General features: G+C 35.0%; 3 protein-coding genes and 1 long non-coding RNA gene across 11 annotated transcripts in view; 3 read left to right on the top strand and 1 right to left on the bottom strand.

The window, feature by feature from the left end:
- The window catches only part of agpat9l (1-acylglycerol-3-phosphate O-acyltransferase 9, like), a 46,643-nt gene extending 44,092 nt beyond the window's left edge, over nucleotides 1–2,551 (top strand). For 2 of the 3 annotated variants that reach the window (XM_087252565.1, XM_087252566.1), the window contains 3 exons: nucleotides 635–763; nucleotides 1,319–1,398; nucleotides 1,491–2,551. In XM_087252565.1, coding sequence (XP_087108691.1) covers nucleotides 635–763; nucleotides 1,319–1,398; nucleotides 1,491–1,590 — 309 coding nt within the window. In that variant the 3' untranslated portion in view covers nucleotides 1,591–2,551. 3 annotated transcript variants of the gene reach the window in all.
- tnksb (tankyrase, TRF1-interacting ankyrin-related ADP-ribose polymerase b) overlaps nucleotides 1–21,043 on the top strand; it is a 318,296-nt gene that overhangs the window by 246,817 nt on the left and 50,436 nt on the right. For 4 of the 6 annotated variants that reach the window (XR_015490439.1, XM_087252590.1, XM_087252592.1 and 1 more), the window contains exons 1-2: nucleotides 10,991–11,513; nucleotides 16,672–16,896. The exons of 1 other annotated variant lie outside the window; for it this stretch is intronic. Coding sequence is in view for 4 of the 5 variants with exons in the window: in XM_087252590.1 (XP_087108716.1) it covers nucleotides 11,015–11,513; nucleotides 16,672–16,896 (724 nt within the window). In the remaining variant the exon portion in view is untranslated. 6 annotated transcript variants of the gene reach the window in all.
- Nucleotides 1–21,043, top strand: part of LOC147843842 (uncharacterized) — a 321,661-nt gene that overhangs the window by 201,599 nt on the left and 99,019 nt on the right. The window lies entirely within an intron of this gene.
- Nucleotides 5,384–9,467, bottom strand: si:ch211-155m12.5. Its single transcript, NR_104068.1, has 4 exons — nucleotides 9,296–9,467; nucleotides 9,006–9,060; nucleotides 5,886–5,946; nucleotides 5,384–5,793 (listed from the first exon to the last, which is right to left on the bottom strand). It is a non-coding gene; the product is annotated as a si:ch211-155m12.5 (long non-coding RNA).

Consider the following 21,043-nt stretch of genomic DNA (forward strand, 5'->3'; position numbering starts at 1 on the left):
TAAAAAAAAAAAACATTTTAAGGTAAAAATTATTAGCCCCTTTAAGCTATATTTTTTCAGTAGTTTACAGAACAAACCATCATTATACAATAACTTGCCTAATTACCCTAACCTGCCTAGTTAACCTAATTAACCTAGTTAAGCCTTTATATGTCACTTTAAGCTGTATAGGAGTGTCTTGAAAAATATCTAGTTAAATATTATTTACTGTCATCAAAGCAAAGATAAAAAATAAATCAGTTATTAGAAATGAGTTATTATAACTATTATTTTTGGAAATGTGTTGAAAAAATCTGCTCTTCGTTAAACAGAAATTGGGGAAAAAAACAGGAGGGGTAATAATTCAGGGGGGTTAATAATTCTGATTACAACTGTATATATACTGTATATACAATTAATACAATTATTATATTTATGATTATATATATATATATATATATATATATATGTATATATATATATATATATATATATATATATACATTACTTTTTATACAATAAAATTTGCTTTAGGATACTGCTATGTGTGTGTGTGTGTGTGTGTGTGTGTGTGTGTGTGTGTGTGTGTGTGTGTGTGTGTGTGTGTGTGTGTGTTGGCCCTCTGATACTCATGCAGTGTCTGTGTTATATTTAGTATGATCCTCAGTTTGGAGATGCCTTCTGGAACAGCAGCAAATATAGTATTATGAGTTATCTACTGCGGATGATGACCAGCTGGGCCATTGTGTGCAACGTCTGGTATCTGCCTCCAATGACACAGGAGGTGAGCGATCGAGCAGTTTCAAACAGACTTTAAAGGTTTTATGAAATTAAAATGAAGTCTTTTAGATATTAGTGACAGTATTGTTAGTTTTTAGGATATCTATAAGCTAGTGCGCACCAAAAAAGTGACGAAATTTGCATTTAGGAGATGTACAACTGATATAAACATGTAAAGCTTGTAGTTTGTCACTTCCACCTACATGGATCAACGGTTTTATTCAGCTCGCCTCATTCTTCATTTTCTCATCAAATCTTTTGACCAATCAAATGCTCTCTAGTATCTGACATGCCCCGCCCCCTTTAAGACGCTTCTCATTTGATGCTCTTTATCTTAACCACTCTCACTGGCAGAGCTGTGAGAAAACAAAAAGCTATTGGCTGTTTTTTAAAGGGAGGAGCTACACTGTTGCACCCTCTCTTCATGTTTTGGTTAAGATTACGTCAAACATGGAATAAAAATGCACACTTCAAAACTCTTCACCAGACTTTTTTTGTGCCACACTGTGAATGTTTATATGACTGATTACACTTACTGACTCATTTCCTGTGTGCACAGCAAGGAGAGGACGCTGTGCAGTTTGCCAACAGGGTGAAGTCAACTATTGCTCAACAAGGAGGTTTAGTAGATTTGGCCTGGTGAGTGAAGTTATTTTGTATTCAGCTGTCCGATTCAATTGATTGAATTGAAGGGGAAGGTTTGTTATTTTGTGTGTTGGTGTGTTTTACAGGGATGGCGGTCTGAAGAGGGCAAAGGTGAAGGATTCATTTAAAGAGCAACAGCAGAAGAAGTACAGCCACATGGTGGTGGGGGAAGACAGCAGCGACTAAACACTATTTATACCAGAAAATACCCTCTTAAGGCTCAAGGTGATTTTTATATGCATTTTTTTTTATCTCTCTTAGCATTTGGCCTTATTGGAACCTAATTAAAATATCTAAAAATCATCTTTTGATATGATGTACTTTTAGAGAAAAATTAAGTTTATATATGTGAACTTGTGGTCCGAATTTGCATAAAACACTTTTTCCCGAATTTTTTTTCAATGCATATTTAACATAGATTTTTTTTTAAAACTTGCTATCAAAGAATAAAAACAAAATTGTTTCTTATTTTAGACAGTTAAAAATAGGGTTTGGGACATTTCATATGCTGCAAAACAGTTTGTAGGATGACACTATGTCTGTAACAAAATATAAAACATTCAAAGTATTTTAAATAGCCACTTAAGAGCTAAAATGTGCTGTCTATGTATGTGGACACTCAGGCCCTAGGAGGATATAGTCGAAAGATATTAAATATAAATAAAACTAAAATTTTAATTGCAAATGCTGTAGATCCCAGTTTGGCGTGGGCTGCACTGCTTTTCTGTGAAGAGTTGAGAGTTAAATAATTGGGTAAAAAAGCTTTTGAATGCAGTATTTTTAGTCATGTGAAAAGCACAGAATTGTAATTTCAGTTTTGGTGTTGCAGAGAAAATAAATCACTTTTGAAAATGTGCTAAATAGACTGTTTACACTACTGCTGCTAATAAAAATAAAGATATTTATTAAATATTGGGGGGATATGAATGGAAATGCCAATGCTTTATTACATCCCAGTTTGGCATATAGGGTGCACTGCTTTTCTGTGCAGAGATGTAATTGTCAGAAATGATATCAGTTGCATTTCATTGATGTTTTTTTCTTCTTTTTATAAAGGACACAATTGTAAATGCGTGATTGGGGGTTAACATAAATTTCTCTGTATGCTAATTTATTTCCCAGAGCAAATAAACATTTGTGGTTTTAATGCTTTTTTGTCAGATGTGTTTAATATCATGTGTAATAATACTTCACAAAAATTATGCAGTTTTAATTATGGAAATTAGTAACATTTTACGAATTGATAATTTTTATAGGCTACTAAGTATACAGTACCTGACAGAAGTCTTGTTGTCGATACCAGTATTAAAATAAATAATAACTTGACTTCTAGTTGATTATTTGGAAAAGTGGCAGAAAGTGGATTTTTCAGATTAATCATCTGTTGAGCTGCATCACAATCATCACAAATACTGCAGAATACCTACTGGAGCCTGGATGGACCCAATATTCTCACAGAAATCAGTCAAGTTTGGTGAAGGAAAAATCATGGTTTGGTGTTACATTCAGTATGGGGGAGTGCAAGAGATCTGCAGAGTGGATGGCAACATCAACAGCCTGAGGTATCAAGACATATGTTCTGCTCATTACATTACAAACCACAGGAGAGGGCAAATTCTTCAGCAGGATAGCGCTCCTTCTCATACTTCAGCCTCCACATCAAAGTTCCTGAAAGCAAGGTGCTCCAGGACTGGCCAGTCCAGTCACCAGACATGAACATTATTGAACATGTCTGGGGTTAAATTTAGGAGGAGGCATTAAAGATGAATCCAAAGAATCTTGATGAACTTTGGGAGTCCTGCAAGAACGCTTTCTTTACCATTCCAGATGACTTTATTAATCAGTGATTTGAGTCATTGCAGAGATGTGTGGAGTCAGACCCAATAGTAACTCTTTTCCACTGCAGCATGACTTTATATTCTATACTGTACATTTTTTCTGTCAAGCAACAAGACTTTTGTCTAAGCCAAGTCAGACCTTACTGTCCTAATGAAATAATTAAGAATCAAGGCATGATCACATTTTATTTTGGTCAAATAAGCGTAATCTAGAAGGCTTTGCCTTTCATATAAGCCACTTTTAATACCAAATGATCCAAAACAAGTCAGGTGGTGTATTTTTCTGTAACACTTCACAATAAGTTTACTAGCGCTAGTTCAGTTGACGTGAACTAACAATGAAAAAAATATGGTTAATTATTCAACTTTTAGTAATATTTCATTCAAATGTGTCTATAGTCGGTAGGTTCTGTCGGGAAAAAAAACGCTTGACAGGTTTATTAGCAGCTGTTGTGTAAGATTTTAAGGGCTTTAATTTTTGCTTTCCCCAAAACTAAACAATAAGACATAAAACATTGATCTGAGATGTAATTTACTAACCATTTCATTAAAAGTTTACAGAAAGAATAACGGCTGAATGCAACTTTTCAAACTACGCAACCTTCAGTCACAACCATTTTCTAGTCATTGGTCACAACCAACAACAACCTTCAGTCATAAGATGGCGCCAAACAGTCAAGAACAGAGGCATGAATAACAGCATATTGTGCCTCAGCCTAGGCTGGTTGACTGGTTTTAGCTGGTTGACCAGCCTGGTTTTAGAGGGGTTTTGGCCATTTCCAGCCTGGTCTTAGCTGGTCAGGCTGGGAGATGACCAGCTAACACCAGCTTGACCAGCCTAGCCAGGCTGGGAGCCCAGCCCAAACCAGCTATGTCCAGCTTAAACCAGGCTGGTTTTAGCTGGATTTAGCTGGTCATTCTCCAACCTGACCAGCTAAGACCAGGCTGGAAATGGCCAAAACCCCTCTAAAACCAGGCTGGTCAACCAGCTAAAACCAGCCAACCAGGCTGGTTTAAGCTGGATTTTTCAGCAGGGTATAGTTTATCAAAAATACTCACAAAAGTTCTAAATAATTTGTAAGTATCCTATGCACAGATGAGCCCCGGTTATTAGTTTCGGTTTAATTATGCACCAATGAATGTCATGATTGAACAATCAGAATCGAGCAGTGTAATATTAAAGGGTTAGTTCACCCAAAATGTTTAATTAGGTTAATAATTACTCACCATTGTGTCGTTCCAAACCAGACCTTTTTTCATCTTTGGAACACAAATTAAGATATTTTAGACGGAGGTAAGAAAAATAGTTGAGTTAAGAGTTCACTGTAAACAAAGATTTTTAAAATGCTAACATTATCCCCAGCTAAGTAAATCATAATCCGCTCTTGTTTGGCTGTGTTGTTATGCAGCCTATGTCAAATTAAATTTGATTTAATTGTAATGATTTAAAGTTGCGCAATAGGTAGTGCTGTGGCCTCACAGAAAGAAGGTCGCTGGTTCGAGCCTTGGCTGGGTCAGTTGGCGTTTCTGTGTGGAGTTTGCATGTTCTCCCTTCACTTGCGTGGGTTTCCTCCGGGTGCTCTGATTTCCCCCACGAGTCCAAACACATGCGCTATAGGTGAATTGGGTAAGCTAAATTGTCAGTGTATGGGTGTGAATGAGTGTGTGGACGTTTTCCAGTGATAGCTGGAAGGGCATCCGCTGCGTAAAATATATGCTGGATAAGTTGGCGGTTCATTCCGCTGTGAAAAACCCAGATTAATAAAGGGACTAAGTCGAATTTGGGGAAAAAAAACACATTTCAAAGAAGCTTTAACTATACCGACCATGTGTTTCTTCACTTCAGATCAGGTTTATCTCATCAGTGTATACTTGAGAAAACTTTAAATGAATTAAAAGCAAGAAACAACATGCAAAAGGCAACATTATATGTAATTTCTGTTTGAGCAGGTAAACTGAAGCTGTGTTGTGTTTACTTTACACTTGTATTATGTTGTTGACTGCTTTTATGACACTCAGCTGCACCATTTGCTCATGCACAAGGCATTATGGGTAAACCCTATGTGGTTTTGTGTGTCTGTTGCATTTCCATGTTGTAATGCACTGTAGATGCTGTTTTAAATGTATCACTCAAATATTGTCTCCATTTTTTTTTTTTTTTTTTGCTGTATTGAATTGGGCAAAATATAGATTCACGTTTTCCATTCAAAACAATGATAAAACCTGGCCTTATGAGTAAAGACGTTGCCGCTTAGCTTTAGTTTTTTTTATATTAAATTGCCACAAAACCTCTTATTATTATATAAAAGGAGAACATTTCTAAAAGCATGTTCAGAATCTAAAATAAACAAATAATACTGCTAATACAAGATATGGCATTTTCAATTGTATCTGACTGGCAAAGAGAGGTACTGTAATTATGCATGGGTAAGATGTGTGATGTGTATGATGTGTTATAACACAGTGCACGTGGATGATTTTTTATCCTTTTTGGCATCATTATCTTCAGAATCTTCAGCCTTTCTGTGTTTAATGTGCTCTTTTTTGGGATCTGGAAATACACACAGAGATACATATATTAACTTTATACACACATCTGATCATACACTTTTCATTTATCTGGATGGGTTTTTTACGTCTCACCTTTTGAGAAAACACCCTTATTTAGACCAATGGTGTGTGCTTGCTCATTATTATCTGCATCCTGGATAAAGAGAGACATGTGTTTTAGCCCATACATTTAAACTTGCTTTTGTTCTGGAGAAAGTCTTTTTTTTTGTTTAGTTGTATGTGTATATATATATGTATATATATATATATATATATATATATATATATATATATATATATATATATATATATATATATATATATATATATAGTCAGAAGTCAGAATTATTAGCCCCCCTGTTTATTTTTTTTCCCAATTTCTGTTTAATGGAGATTTTTTTTTCAACACATTTCTAAGCATAGAAGTTTTAATAACTCATTTCAAATAACTGATTTATTTTATCTTTGCCATAATTACAGTAAACATTTGACTAGATATTTTTAAGACACTTCTTTTCAGCTTAAAGTGACATTTAAAGGCTTAACTAGGTTATTTAGGTTAACTATGCAGGTTAGGGTAATTAGGCAAGTTAATGATGGTTTGTTCTGTAGACTATTGAAAAAAAAATTAGCTTAAATGGGCTGATAGTTTTGACCTTAAAATGTTTTTTAAAAAATTGAAAGCTGCTTTTATTCTAGTCGAAATAAAACAAATAAGACTTTCTCCAGAAGAAAAATATTATCAGACATACTGTGAACATTTCCTTGCTCTGTTAAACATTATTTGGGAAATATTTAAAAAAAGAAGAAAAAAAATCAAAAGGGGCTAATAATTCTGACTTAAACTATGAGCAATTCCATGCAAATGTCAACCTTGCCACAAAAAAAATTATGTTTTCACCAATATACGGAAGCCATTGCTGGGTTTTTTGGGTAAGCAAGTAATTTACAGTACTTTAGAAATACTCAAAACTGCATCCATCATGTTTTCAAACTACTATATTTGATTTACCAAAATCACACAAGTGGCAATTTCACAACTGTCACATCACATCCATAACGGAGAGATGTCACATCCATAACGACACTTTTTCCTCATAAAAGTGAAAATAATAAATAAGATAAAACCAATCATTTTTGTTCTATAGTGAGCCGACTCTTATCCTTTTGATTTTTATTGTTTCTTTTGGGTTGTGCAGTTCAATTCACAGAATTTCTACAAAGATTGTTGTCTACTGTCAACCCGCAGACTTTGTGGTCACATCCATAACACTTGTTTATTTTCCTCATTTACAGTACAAAACATGTTTACAGATTTATATTTTTCTGGTCCCATAACTTTGTGGTCAGTTGTTCTGGAAAATATGAACAAAAGTTTCAGTATGATCTTAACATATACTTTCTATAAAAAATTTATGTTCTGAGTTTTAACTGCAAATGTCACATCCATAACGCTGGAATTGCTCATATATATACATATACAGTATATATATACAGTATGTATATATATATATATATATATATATATATATATATATATATATATATATATATATATATATATATATATATATACATACATACATACATACATATATATATATATATATATATATATATATATACATACATACATATATATATATATATATATATATATATATATATATATATATATATATATATATATACATACACACACAGTATATATATATATACAGTATATATATACAGTGTATATATATATATATATATATATATATATATATATATATATATATATATATATATATATATATATATATATATATATATATATATATATACAGCTGAAGTCAGAATTATTAGCCCCCTTTTGATTTATTTTTTTTTTTTAAGATTTCCCAAATGATGTTTGACAGAGCAAGGACATTTTCACAGTATGTCTGATAATATTTTTTCTTCTAGAAAAAGTCTTATTTGATTAATTACGGCTAGAATGAAAGCAGTTTGGAATTTTTTATGACTATTTTTGGGTCAAAATTATTACCCCCTTTAAGCAAATTTTTTTGGATAGTCTACAGAACAAACCATCGTTATAGAATAACTTGTCTAATTACTCTAACCTGCCTAGTTCATCTTATTAACCTAGTTAAGCTTTTAAATGTCATTTTAAGCTGTATAGAAGTGTCTTGAAAAATATCAAGTAAAATAATATTTAATGTTATCATGGCAAAGATAAAATAAATCAGTTATTAGAAATAGGTTTTTAAAACTATTATGCTTAGAAATGTGCTGAAACAATCTTCCCTCCATTAAACAGAAATTGGGGAAAAAAATAAATAGGGGCGCTAATAATTCAGAGGGGCTAATAATTCTGACTTCAACTGTGTATGTGTGTATAACCAAGAGAACATTTTTTCAACACATTTCTAAGCATAATAATAACTCATCTCTAATAACTGATTTATTTTAGCTTTGCCATGATGACAGAAAATAATATTTAATATTTAAATACTACATATTTTTCAAGACACTTGCCGAAAGAAAAATGAATGAATAAGCTTGTTCCGCCATTTTGCATGCAAAGGCTTTGAACAAATGATTACATGTTGTGGGGGTCAACAGAGACCATTATAATGCATTTATAATGCATCAACATGATATAAGCAGTGGATAATGTAGGAAACATCAGAGAATTGTACATAACCATTTGAATGTACACAAGCATTTGCAACTTGTTAAAAGAAACGAGAAACTGCTTTTTTTCTGATGTGCACAAGCGACACAATGATCTGAAGATTGATCAGGGAGTTTTGAGAATTTCAATTCTGATCTAAAAGATGTATTAAAGCCACTGAGAAAAACTGTAATACTACAATCTGTCTAAACCAGGGGTCAACAAACTTGTTCCTGGAGGGCCGGTGTTCTGCAGATTTTAGCTCCAACCCTAATCAAACACACCTGAACACGCTATTCAAAGTCTTACTATAATTGAAACACCCAGGCAGGTGTGTTGAGGCAAGTTGGAGCTAAAGCCTGCAGGGACACCAGCACTCCAGGACCACGATTGGTGACGCCTGGTCTAAACCTTCACTTTGTGGACACTAATCATGATATTTAACTTTTCTAATGCTATATATTGTTACACCTCAAGAAAACTTTCATTCATACATTTCAATGCATTGAATATCTCAATATTTTCATAACAATGTCATTTTGTATGCAGCATACCATTAGAGACTTTTCCATCATCAATCTTTTCTCCTCAGGAAGGGTTTTGTAATACCTGTGAATAAACACTCAACTTATATATCATTTACATCACCATATAAATATAACATATACACAACACCATCATTTATATCACACATAAAGCATTAAAAACTTGCCTGGTTCTGAGTTGGACTCTTACATACAAACCGGACACCCAAATTTGATTATAATAAAAACTATTAATACATCACAACTATTAAAAGTGTTTAAATCCAATTCAAACGTGTAGCTACATAACCATAACTCACCTCTTCAAGTAGGAATCCTGCTTTCCGTCAGTGTCTCGAGGGGAAACAGACATCTCCACAACTACATATTAACAACACAGTTCACTAAAACACAAGTCTTTTACATCTATTCTAAACACTCAAAATAATCTCAGCCTGAATTCATTCATCTATTAAAATGCTTTAAAGATTTGCAAACAACCTGTGCGTCCCTGATCTACTGCAACAGGAGGGTTTTGTTGTTGTTTCCATAGTAACAGGGCCTCACAAAGCCTGACAGAACAGTTTGAATAAGCACAGAGAGGAGAGTCACAAAACAGACAAACGATTCTGAACACTGATTCAGTTTAGTGTTCACTCTTGACACCTGCACTAAAGAGATGGACAGACAAGTAGAGAGACCAATAAATAGAAAGATAAGTACATGGACAAACACAGAAACATGAAAACAGACAGACTGATGGACCAACAGACAGATAGACAAATGGAGAGACCAATAAGCAGAAAGATAAGTAGACAGACAGACAGACAGACAGACAGACAAATATATGGATAAACAGACAAATCAGTAGATAGATAGATAGATAGATAGATAGATAGATAGATAGATAGATGGATGGATGGATGGATGGATGGATGGATGGATGGATGGATGGATGGATGGATGGATGGATGGATGGATGGATAGATAGATAGATAGATAGATAGATAGATAGATAGATAGATAGATAGATAGATAGATAGATAGATAGATAGATAGATAGATAGATAGATAGATAGATAGACAGACAGATAGACAGACAGATGTATAAGCAGTTAGATGGACAGACAGACAGACAGATAGATAGATAGATAGACAGACAGACAGACAGACAGATAGATAGATAGACAGACAGACAGACAGAGAGACAGATAGATAGATAGATAGATAGATAGATAGATAGATAGATAGATAGATAGATAGATAGATAGATAGATGGATGGATGGATGGATGGATGGATGGATGGATGGATGGATGGATGGATGGATGGATGGATGGATGGATGGATGGATGGATGGATAGATAGATAGATAGATAGATAGATAGATAGATAGATAGATAGATAGATAGATAGATAGATAGATAGATAGATAGATAGATAGATAGATAGATAGACAGACAGATAGACAGACAGATAGACAGACAGATGGATAAGCAGTTAGATGGACAGACAAACAGACAGACAGATAGATAGATAGATAGATTTACATTTACATTTATTCATTTAGCAGACGCTTTTATCCAAAGCGACTTACAAATGAGGACAGATAGATGGATGGATGGATGGATGGATGGATAGATGGATGGATAGATAGATAGATAGATAGATAGATAGATAGATAGATAGATAGATAGATAGATAGATAGATAGATAGATAGATAGATAGATAGATAGATAGATAGATAGATAGATAGATAGATAGAAAAAAACAGGCAGACAAATAAAGAGGCAGATAGACAGATATGGAGAGATCAATAAATAAAAGGGTAAGTAGACAGACACATAAATGTATAATATTTTTATAATAACAAAAGTTTAACATGACATTAAAGTGCATTTAAATTAATATAATAAACTATCTTAAAACGGAAACATTCCACAAGATCACTAGCTCCCCCAACCGGAAGCCTACTCGCACTGAACGGAAGCGCTGCGGCTCCAGCTGTTATTGTTGACAGACGGAGCTTCGGGGGGAAAATGGCGGTGTCCCGTCGATCCTCACAGCACCAACAAAGCAGCCTACAACCGTCTCCGCGAAACGCCGTAATCGCTTCCCCTCCTCCTGAATCGCCGTCCGCTATTATTCCCGATTCCGCGAGTTTATTGAGCCCTTCAGCCACTGGCGCAGCAGAATGTGGCGCATCGACGATGGAGTCCGCAGCGGCCTCCTCCGCCTCCGCCTCTTCCCCAGACCGGCCCGCCCCGGTAACAGCAGCGGCCGCGGGGGGACCGTCAGTCCTCGGCAGCTCCAGCTGTAGCAGCATTAGCTCCAGCGCGACCGCGGGCAGCCAGAGCCCCGGATCCGGAGCCGCCAGTCCCGGGGAGGCGGTGTGCGGGGCTGGCGGGGCGTTCAGGGAGCTGTTCGAGGCCTGTCGGAATGGAGATGTGTCGCGGGTGAAGAGGCTGGTGGACTCGGTGAATGTGAACGCTAAAGACATGGCCGGACGAAAATCAACCCCTCTGCATTTCGCTGCAGGTATGCGTTTATATTATTGAGGATAACGTTGGTTTTATATTCGCACACTCCGACCATTTTTTAATTATGCTTTACTATTTTACTGAACGCGAAAGTCGGAGAGTGAGTATATACATGCCATAATATAAACACTGGCTGAGGTAAAGTTGGTTTTATACATTCGGACTTTCTCCTTATTACAATTTCATAAAAGCATTCTAAATAGGAAAATCACATTAGCAGCCAATGACTCTCAAAGTACAACATTATTTTCACAGTGAATTAAATAATGCTTATGTTGTTTTGAATGCTTCATATGCGATTTCAGGCCGATTATTCAAATTAGCGTGGTATACAGTAGAGTTGCACAATATATCGTTTCAGCATTAGCATTCAGCATTAACTTATATCGATTCGCAATAGTCACACCACAGGATAAATGCAATTTTAAGTTTTAATTTATTATTTGCATGTGTTTTAATGCCTGTAATTGTAAGCATTCAGATATAAGAAATTGCATTATTTCCGACCTTAACTAACTATTACATTTATTTATCTATTTTTTATTATTTTAATATTTTACTATATTTGAATACTGTTAGACCCTGAAAACAATAAAACGTTTTATTTCAATTATGTCCTTTTCTTGATTGTATTTATAGATTGTTATGCGTGAAAATACTCACAACACATGCAAATACAGAAATGCACTGCAAATAGCGTAGACCACACTGAAAATGTGTCTGGGGCAACAAAAAGTTAACAAATTGTTTATTAGATTTTATGGAGATGAAAATAGTAAAAATTTATTCATCAATATCTGACTAAACACGTGCATGAAAATACCATCAACACTTGCAGCTACTGAAATGCACTGCAAATAGCACAGACCACAACGAAAATGGACCCCAAAATTTTAAAAGATTTTTTATTAGATTTTATGGAGATGCACTCTCACTGCAGAATCATCCCAATCAATCTAACACTAAATTCTTTTCAAATAGAGATATTAAGTCATCTGGTGAATTTGTATTCATGTCAATAGATATCGCAAAATTAAAAAAAATATTGCAATGTTAAATTTTCCCAATTTGGTGCAGCCCTAGTCGCATCACAGGATTAGATTCATGATGACCATGTTATTTTATGTTTGATTCTTCAATTTCTGTACTTGAATACTGTTAAACCAACACAATCTCACGCCAATTTGTAACTTTTTGATTTAGTGGCTAATTTGTATTAATTAATTTGTAGTAGAAATATAAACCAGGCTTTAGTCTGCTGCCCCTGTGACCCGGCCCCGGATAAGCAGATGAAAATGATGATGAGGTTCTAAGTTCTGTTTGTTAAAACCAATGCTTTTTAAAGTAATATTCTCGTATGAATGGAAAGCAAATTACGTTTGTCGTCTCCCTTTTTTGCTAATCAGAAAAATTTGACTTAAACTATAGTGTGATCCGAACCGTGAGATTTATGATCCATCACACCACTAGTAACTGTCAGTTTAACAAACAAAAAAAGCGGACAAAACATGCTTATCTCTATTGGAATGTCCCTATATTGTTTACCACACTAACGTTATTTGAATATTCGGTCTCAAATCGCATTTAAGCATGATTTCAAAACAAAGTTAGCAATAATTAATCAACTGTTAACATTTAATTTTTCAGTTTGGCTTTTTATTTTAATAATGGCAGCGGAAGTGGCACTTGATGTGGAAATGCAGTGAAAATGAAATGTTAAATTGGCAACTTCATTTTAATTATCAATTTGACAGGGACAATGTGTTGTCAAAGTGAAAATGAAAATTAAATAATTTAATTTCCTTTTCAATTTTCCCAGATATTTTGCAAACAGTGTTTTTAAATGAAATTGTTAATCTGATTTTCATTTTCATTTCCAATGTTTATTTGATTTATTTAAAATTGGCAGGATTTACCTTCCATAGCTAATATGATTTCCCCTTTTATAATTTGCAAAGCATAGTTTTCTGAGATTATATTATGGTGAAAGTCTGAATGTATGAATTTAAAACCAACTTTACCTCAATTGCATTTATTATATTTATGCTAATGCTTCTACTTACAATAAAATGTCATACTTGTGTTTTTTTGGAGCTACTATAATTTTTTTATATATATAAGCATGGAATTTTAATATAGAAATATAACTATTAATACACAAGTGTGTGGTGTTTATACAGAAATTATGTACTGTCTGTTCTCAATGTTCATGTGTCACGTCATAATCTCTCATAATGTGTCATTTGAAGCCAATTTGCATGTGTAAAAGAAGTTTTTTGAGGTGTAAATGCGAAGCTGTGATGGATTGCACAGTCCTGAAAGAGCCGTCTTTATTGCACATTATGCCTGTGAGTGTGAACTGAAAATCTATTAAAAATGTGTTATAATTATTATTTTAAACTGTAAATTATCCTGCAGTCGAAAATGAGCAGCGTGGACTGAAATGCAAATTAACCAGCATTATTTTAGGGTGTGGAGCTTTTTTTTTTAAATTTGACGCTGAAAATGTATGTCTGTGCATACCGTGAATCATATAGTCTAAGTACATATTTAATTATGGATACCTTTAGATTTACTGTTCAGGAATCCAAAATTAGTTAATAACACCTTTGTAAGCTTGCTTAATGGTTAAAGGTCTATTATGTCATAAGCCAGGTAAAGTCCCGCAGTGTGGCATCTCTACATAACAAAAGATTTTCACCATTACTAAGGGTGCAATTTTGGGTGATCTCATATCAACTGACTGTATGGATTGTCTGTAATGCTGCAGAAGTGTTTAAATTAGCCGACTAATGACAGCTAGTCTTTCAAGATCTTGTTTTGTGTTTAATGAAGAAAGAAATGTCATGAAAATTGTAGTTCACCCATTTTAAAGAAATGCAGTTTTAAACTTGTACAATTACCAAACACAAATACATTATTTTTAATGGGATAGTTCACCCAAAAAATACATTTACCCACCCTCAAGTGTTTTTTATTTCTATTTTTATTTATTTATTAATTAATTAAAAAGTCCCATTGAGTTAGTGGGGTAACAGGGGTCCGTTCTTCGCACATGGATTACTCAGTTGGCTGTATTTGGATGTTGACGATTTGACACAATCCAGGATCGTTTCGTTCTTCAAAGCTGATCCGAGAGTTGTTGTCATAGCAACAGTTCTGCTAGGTCAAACCTGATCGGGAGCAGGTTCAATTCATATAAACAGGATTAGATCGGCTCAGTTCAAGCAAAGATAATACAGAAAGTATGTTCCCAATTCTGATAATTTCTTACAGTAGTAGTTATATACACTTGGGAAAATGGTAAATATTTTTTTTAACTATATATATATAAAGTTATAGTTATTTATAAAATAAATAAAGTTATACATATTTTTAAAACGTATGCAATCTGCACCCTCGAAATGAAAGTGCAAAGACTGCCACCTGGTGGTGCAAAGAGAAAACGTATTGATATGAACTTTTTAGATCGCTTTAGTACAAATTGTGTATAATAGAAATGCACAATATGTGACTTTTTAAAAGCAATAATACATTAATGCAGTCATAAACATGTTTTGATAGTTAATATGCCAGTGATTTAATGCTTCACAAAAGTTGCAGACACCTTTACCAATATCAAAATGCTTTTGTAAACAACCAGTTATTCTTTACACCGATTAAAAAAACGGCTACTATATTAAAGAAAATCTTCTCTAAATGTAGAACTAAATACATTGATTTGCATTGAAATACATGATGAATACTCTTGACACATGAAAGTGTAAAGCCTGCAGCTCACAACAAATGTGGAAAGTTATTGCGTGTCATATTTAACAAACCGTTTACTGCTAATTTGATGTAATTTTGCTCACATGGATGATGACATCAGATGATGTCATTACGCTGCTGTGCCGTCAGCCAATCGCTGCATTGCTGATCATGATTTCTAGGATCGATAGATCTGTCCTTCACAACACACGCAGCGATCTCAGATGAGTTCATCCAGACATTTTAATCTGATTCACGAACTTGTTTGAAGAACCAAATTAGCGAGAGATCAGTTATCAAGACTAAAAGATCCAGGATCTGCCAAATCATCTTAGATCCTTTAAGCGAGATATGAAGAACAGACCCCAGATCACAAATCTCAGGGTTCGGATCACACTGGTTTTTTTAGTCACGGATCGTACCATTTTTTGAATCAGCCAAATAGGGGAGAAGACAAATGTAATTTGCTTTTCATTTATTACAAAAACAGCACTGCAAGACACTTTTGGTTATAACAAACAGAACACAGAAGCTGTAATTAAAAAAATAAAAAATAAATCTGCTGACTAAAAATAAAATATTTAGTACTGTGAAAAATTCACTGTTACTACTACTGTTGCTGATAACGCTATATGCAGAAATCTAACATTTAACCCACATTTATTTTTAGTCTCATTTTCAATAAATTCTTCAGTTATTCACTTATAAAACTTCATGTTTCATTGCTAGATGATCATTTTTGAAGAATTATTCAGTGGCATATTTTTGGATGGCTGGTTGTCGCCACCTATTGCTTAAATAATGTAATTGCTGCCTACAACTTTCAATTTTGAGTGTCAAGTGAACTGATTTGAATGAGGCGAGAGCTGATCTCTCTGCAATCGTTACAAATTTGGGATTAATCTACAAGTAAAAAATTGTACTGCGGAGTCCTGGTCAAGCATAGGACAAAGTTACAAAAATATACATATCACAACATTTATACACACTCAAAAATAATATAAACCATAATCAATTATTAAAACATAGACACACTTTAAAGTATTTTTTAAATACAGCGATGGTACAGATTCCATATGTAGTACGAAGCTTTATGAGTTTATTTTCTCTGTTGAAAACAGATTTTTTGAATAATGTTGGAAATATAAAAAGGCAGTCATTGAGATTAACAGTTCTATGGAAGTCAATGGCCACCGGTTTCCAACTTTCTTCAAAATATTTTCTTTTGCGTTCAACAGAACAGGAAGAAATGGTGCAGAGTAAACAGTGACAGAATTTTCACTTTTGGGTGATCTATGCCTTTAACATTAAACCTGTTGTTCATGATTTTATGCACTATTCTAATTCATTTCTTCATATTCGATTGATTCCATTTTAAACTAATTGGCGTCTGTGATGTTTGACAGGCTTCGGCAGAAAGGATGTTGTCGAGCATCTCCTGCAAACCGGGGCCAACGTTCATTCCCGTGATGATGGTGGTCTGATCCCGCTCCATAACGCTTGCTCATTCGGCCACGCAGAAGTGGTCAGCCTGCTGTTGTGTAGCGGCGCCGACCCCAACGCTCGAGACAACTGGAACTACACACCTCTGCATGAGGCCGCCATCAAAGGCAAAATAGACGTCTGCATCGGTATGGATTCATATTATATCAGTTTAACTCCTTCAGGCCATTAAAGGATTGGTTAATTTCCAGAATAGAACATATCATTTACAGCTCACGCACTTGTCATCCAAAATGATTATTTCTTTCTTTAGTCGAAAGGGAATCTTAATGTTTTCTATATTTAATGGACTTATATGATGCTCAGCTTAGTTGCCTGAACTTTCAAATCAAATCAATGCAGCTTCAAATAGCTCAACATGACCCCATTTAACAAATATTATTTATTTATTTATTTGCTGCATGTTATTGGAAAAATCTGACATTGCGATATTTAGTTTTTCTGTGATTATATATTGTATTCTTATTAGCTGCAATCCTCTTTGGGAAGATGAAAGGTTTTCTGGAGAGTCTAACCGTATTCGGGTAGAGAAATTTAACAATCAAGCGTAAAACAGCATGATTATCATTGTATAACAAATCCTGCGATGTGACTATTACAGATACATTGCTGTATCGATGTTCAAACGACATATTATGCAGCATATATATATATATATATATATATATATATATATATATATACACCACAAATTATTATTATTTTTTTTTTTAAATTCAAAGTTCACTATATGAAGAAACATGCTGAAATGTTTCCTCAAAAAACTTAATTTCATTTAGACTGTAGAAAGAAAGATTTTAACATCTTGGATGACAAGGGGGTGAGTAAATTATCTGTATATATTTGGTTTGCAAGTGAACTGATTCTGAAATGACACCAAATTCCAGTCTAAACTCATGGCGATTCGTAAAGTTTTGATTAAGTAGCTAGTTACAATTAATTTATTGATTATTATATTCGTTTATTGATTATGTATTGAATTCTAATGATTCTTATGTTTTAGTATGATTTGCTCATCCTTCAATGAGGTCAAGGAATCAAATAATATGAATTTCTTTAGAATTAGCCATCTTTCTGACAAAATAGTTTGCTGCAGAGATTGCTGCAATTCTAACAGTTTCATATCTTATCTAATAACTCAGAATCTGGGCTTCCATTCTAACGTGAAGCAAATCTTTTTAAAGGTTCCATAAAGTGCTTTGTGATGTGCATTTTTTATTCATTAGCTTTTTCATCCATATTTTGGATATGCGCAAAAAAAAAAAAAAAGTCGATGGAAACCGCAAGATGCGCATAAAAAAATTTGTTCGCATAACTGCGTAGGATTAACTTTTTATTCGATAAGAAAAGATGCGAATAAACTATGATGGAAACACTTTTACAGCACAAATTCCAGTATGTGTTTTAAAAAGTGTGATTTTGTTGTGAGAGATCATGTGATGATAAAAATGTGTGTGAATGGACAAACCAGCAGGCTGAGCACATTGTAGAACATCTAAAATGTTGTTTTGGTCAATCTAAGGGTGCTTTCACACCTACAGTTTTGTTTCGAACCTGTCTCGTTTGCCCAGTTAGCGCAGTTCGTTTGGCAAATGTGAAACCAGCAATTGCGGTCGGATCCGCGCCAAAACAATCGCTCCGAGATCGCTTGAATGAGGTGGTCTCGGCTCGATTGAAACGAACTCTGGAGCGGATCGATTGTAGTGAGAAAGCGATACACTCTGAAGCCAGTTCTATCACAGTGTTTTATGGATATGTAATAGGCATATGGCTATATTAAGAGAGAGATTTTGAGTAGGGCAGGAGCCGGGAGGTCATTTAACAGACATCCCAAGTCTCCCGGAAGTTTCAGGAGTCGCGCGTCTCCTTCCCGGTCCTCAAATACGTCACGCACCCTTCTCATCCCTCCCCACTGCATCCCTCCTCGCTCTTCAGACACGTCGCGCGCACCTTGTCAAACACCACCAAACCACTACCATACCCCTGACAGCTGAGCGGGACTCTGCAAAATAAACCGTGAAACTCTGACCAATGTGAGGAGAGTTTACTCACACGTGACGTGTTTTAGCTATTTCGGTCCGTTTAGAAACTTTGCCGTGTGAAAGGAAACCGCACCAAGAACAAAGAGCAACAATGTAACAATTTTAATCCCTGTTTCGGAACTGAATCGATTCACAGGTGTGAAAGCACCCTAAAATGCCTTAACCGTTTCAGTATTAGTGTTATTATATTATTAATGACCTCCAGAATCAAGAGCATCTGTGCTCCACGTCTCACACCTTCAAGCACCACCGTGTGTTCACTGCGTGTCAGCATACTGCCTTCTGAAGTCATTTATTAAGGAAGAAAAGATTCACGCAGCTTCTCCTACCGCAGCAAATTCCGTCTTTACTGTTGATATGTGGTGACACTTAACTAGGAAGTGATTTTGTTCTCTTTGACTCGTTAAATGGAAGCGCTTAAAGTTCGCATTTTTGAATGGAAAAATGGGTAATGTTTGATGTAATCGCAACTGAGAAATGAAGTGAGGGTGGGACATAGTGTAGCTCCTCCCCTTTAAAAAATCAGCTAATAGCGTTTTGTTTTTTTAATCACTGCTCTGCCAGTGAGAGTGCTTAAGTGCATCAAATGAAAAGCAAATGAGAAGAGACTGAGGCATTTCAGATACTAGAAAGCATTTGATTGGTCAGGGTTTGATGAGAAACTGAAGTATGATGTGACGTGAATAAAACCTTTGATCCAGTTAGGCGGAGGTGACAAACTGCAAGCTTTGGATGCTTATAACAGATTTATATTCTCTAAACACAATGGTGGAATGGAATGGTGGAAACCAGCTGATGTTGCGTTCCAGCATGCTGCAGTATGGCTGTGTTGTGATAGTAATGTTGTTGTCCTGCAGTGTTTGTCTCTTACGCCCTGATGTCATAGAGCTCTGAATACCTCTGTGCTGAAACAGCACTCTGTGTGTGTGTGACTGTGGGAAACTGACAGTGGCTCTGATCAGATGATTACTTTGTGAATGGGGTTTGTCAGAGTATGATAACTGTAACTGTGTAAAAGTGTGAAATCAAGTTTTTAGGCATCCATAAATCAGGAGCCTGTACTAAAAAGCTTGTTTCAGTTTAGATTGCACCAATTCTGGATTTTAGGCACCAAGAAGCTCAGCTGCTCCATAATACCATGGAAACAAAGAGTTTCAAGTCCAACTGCAGGTGTGATTTAGGCTAGCTTTTTTATTGCAGATGGTGCTCTAGGCTAGTTTTTAATTAGAAGACTGCACTTTAGGCTAGTTTTTTAAACAGGCGGTGCTCTAGGCTAGTTTTTTTTTTTACAGTAGACAGTGCTGTAGGCTAGTTTTATTTACAGCAGATGGTGCTCTAGATTAGTTTTTTTTTTTTTTTTTACAGCAAACTGCACTCTAGGCTAGTTTTTTGAGCAGACGGTGCTCTAGGCTATTTTTTACAGCAGATGGTGCTCTAGGGTAGTTTTTAGTCAAAAGACTGCACTCTAGGCTAGTTTTTTGAGCAGACGGCGCTCGGCTAGTTTTTTTTTACAGCAGATGGTGCTCTAGATTAGTTTTTTTTACAGCAGACAGCGCTCTTGGCTAGTTTTTTTTACAGCAGACAGTGCTCTAAGCTAGTTTTTTTTTACAGCAGACAGTGCTCTAGGCTAGTTTTTTTTTTTACAGCAGATGGTGCTCTAGATTTATTATTTTTTTTACATTTTTTTTACAGCAGACTGCACTCCAGGCTAGTTTTTTTTTTTTTTTTTTTACAGCCGACAGTTTTCTAGGCTAGTATTTTTTTTTTTTTTACAGCAGACAGTGCTCTAGGCTAGTTTTACTAACAGCAGATGGTGCTGTAGATTAGTTTTTTTAAATATTTTTTTTACAGCAGACTGCACTCTAGGCTGTTTTTTTTGAGCAGACAGTGCTCTAGGCTAGTTATATACAGCAGACAGTGCTCTAGCCTAGTTTTTTTTTTTACATCAAACAGCGCTCTAGGCTAGTTTTTTACAACAAAAGGTGCTCTAGTTTAGTTTTGTTTTACAGCAGACAGTGCTCTAGGCTACTTTTGTACAGCAGACGGTGCTCTAGGCAAGTTTTTTACAGCAGATAATGCTCTGGGCTAGTTTTTTTACAGTAGATGGCGCTCTAGGGTAGTTTTTTACAGCAGACGATGCTCTAGGCTAGTTTTTTTTACAGCAGACAGTGCTCTGGGCTAGTTTTTTACAGCAGACAGTGCTCTAGGCTACTTTTTTACAGCAGACGGTGCT

The sequence above is a fragment of the Danio rerio genome, chromosome 5 (assembly GCF_052040795.2).
Source record: "Danio rerio strain M-AB ecotype USA chromosome 5, GRCz13ab, whole genome shotgun sequence".
NCBI lineage: Eukaryota > Metazoa > Chordata > Actinopteri > Cypriniformes > Danionidae > Danio > Danio rerio.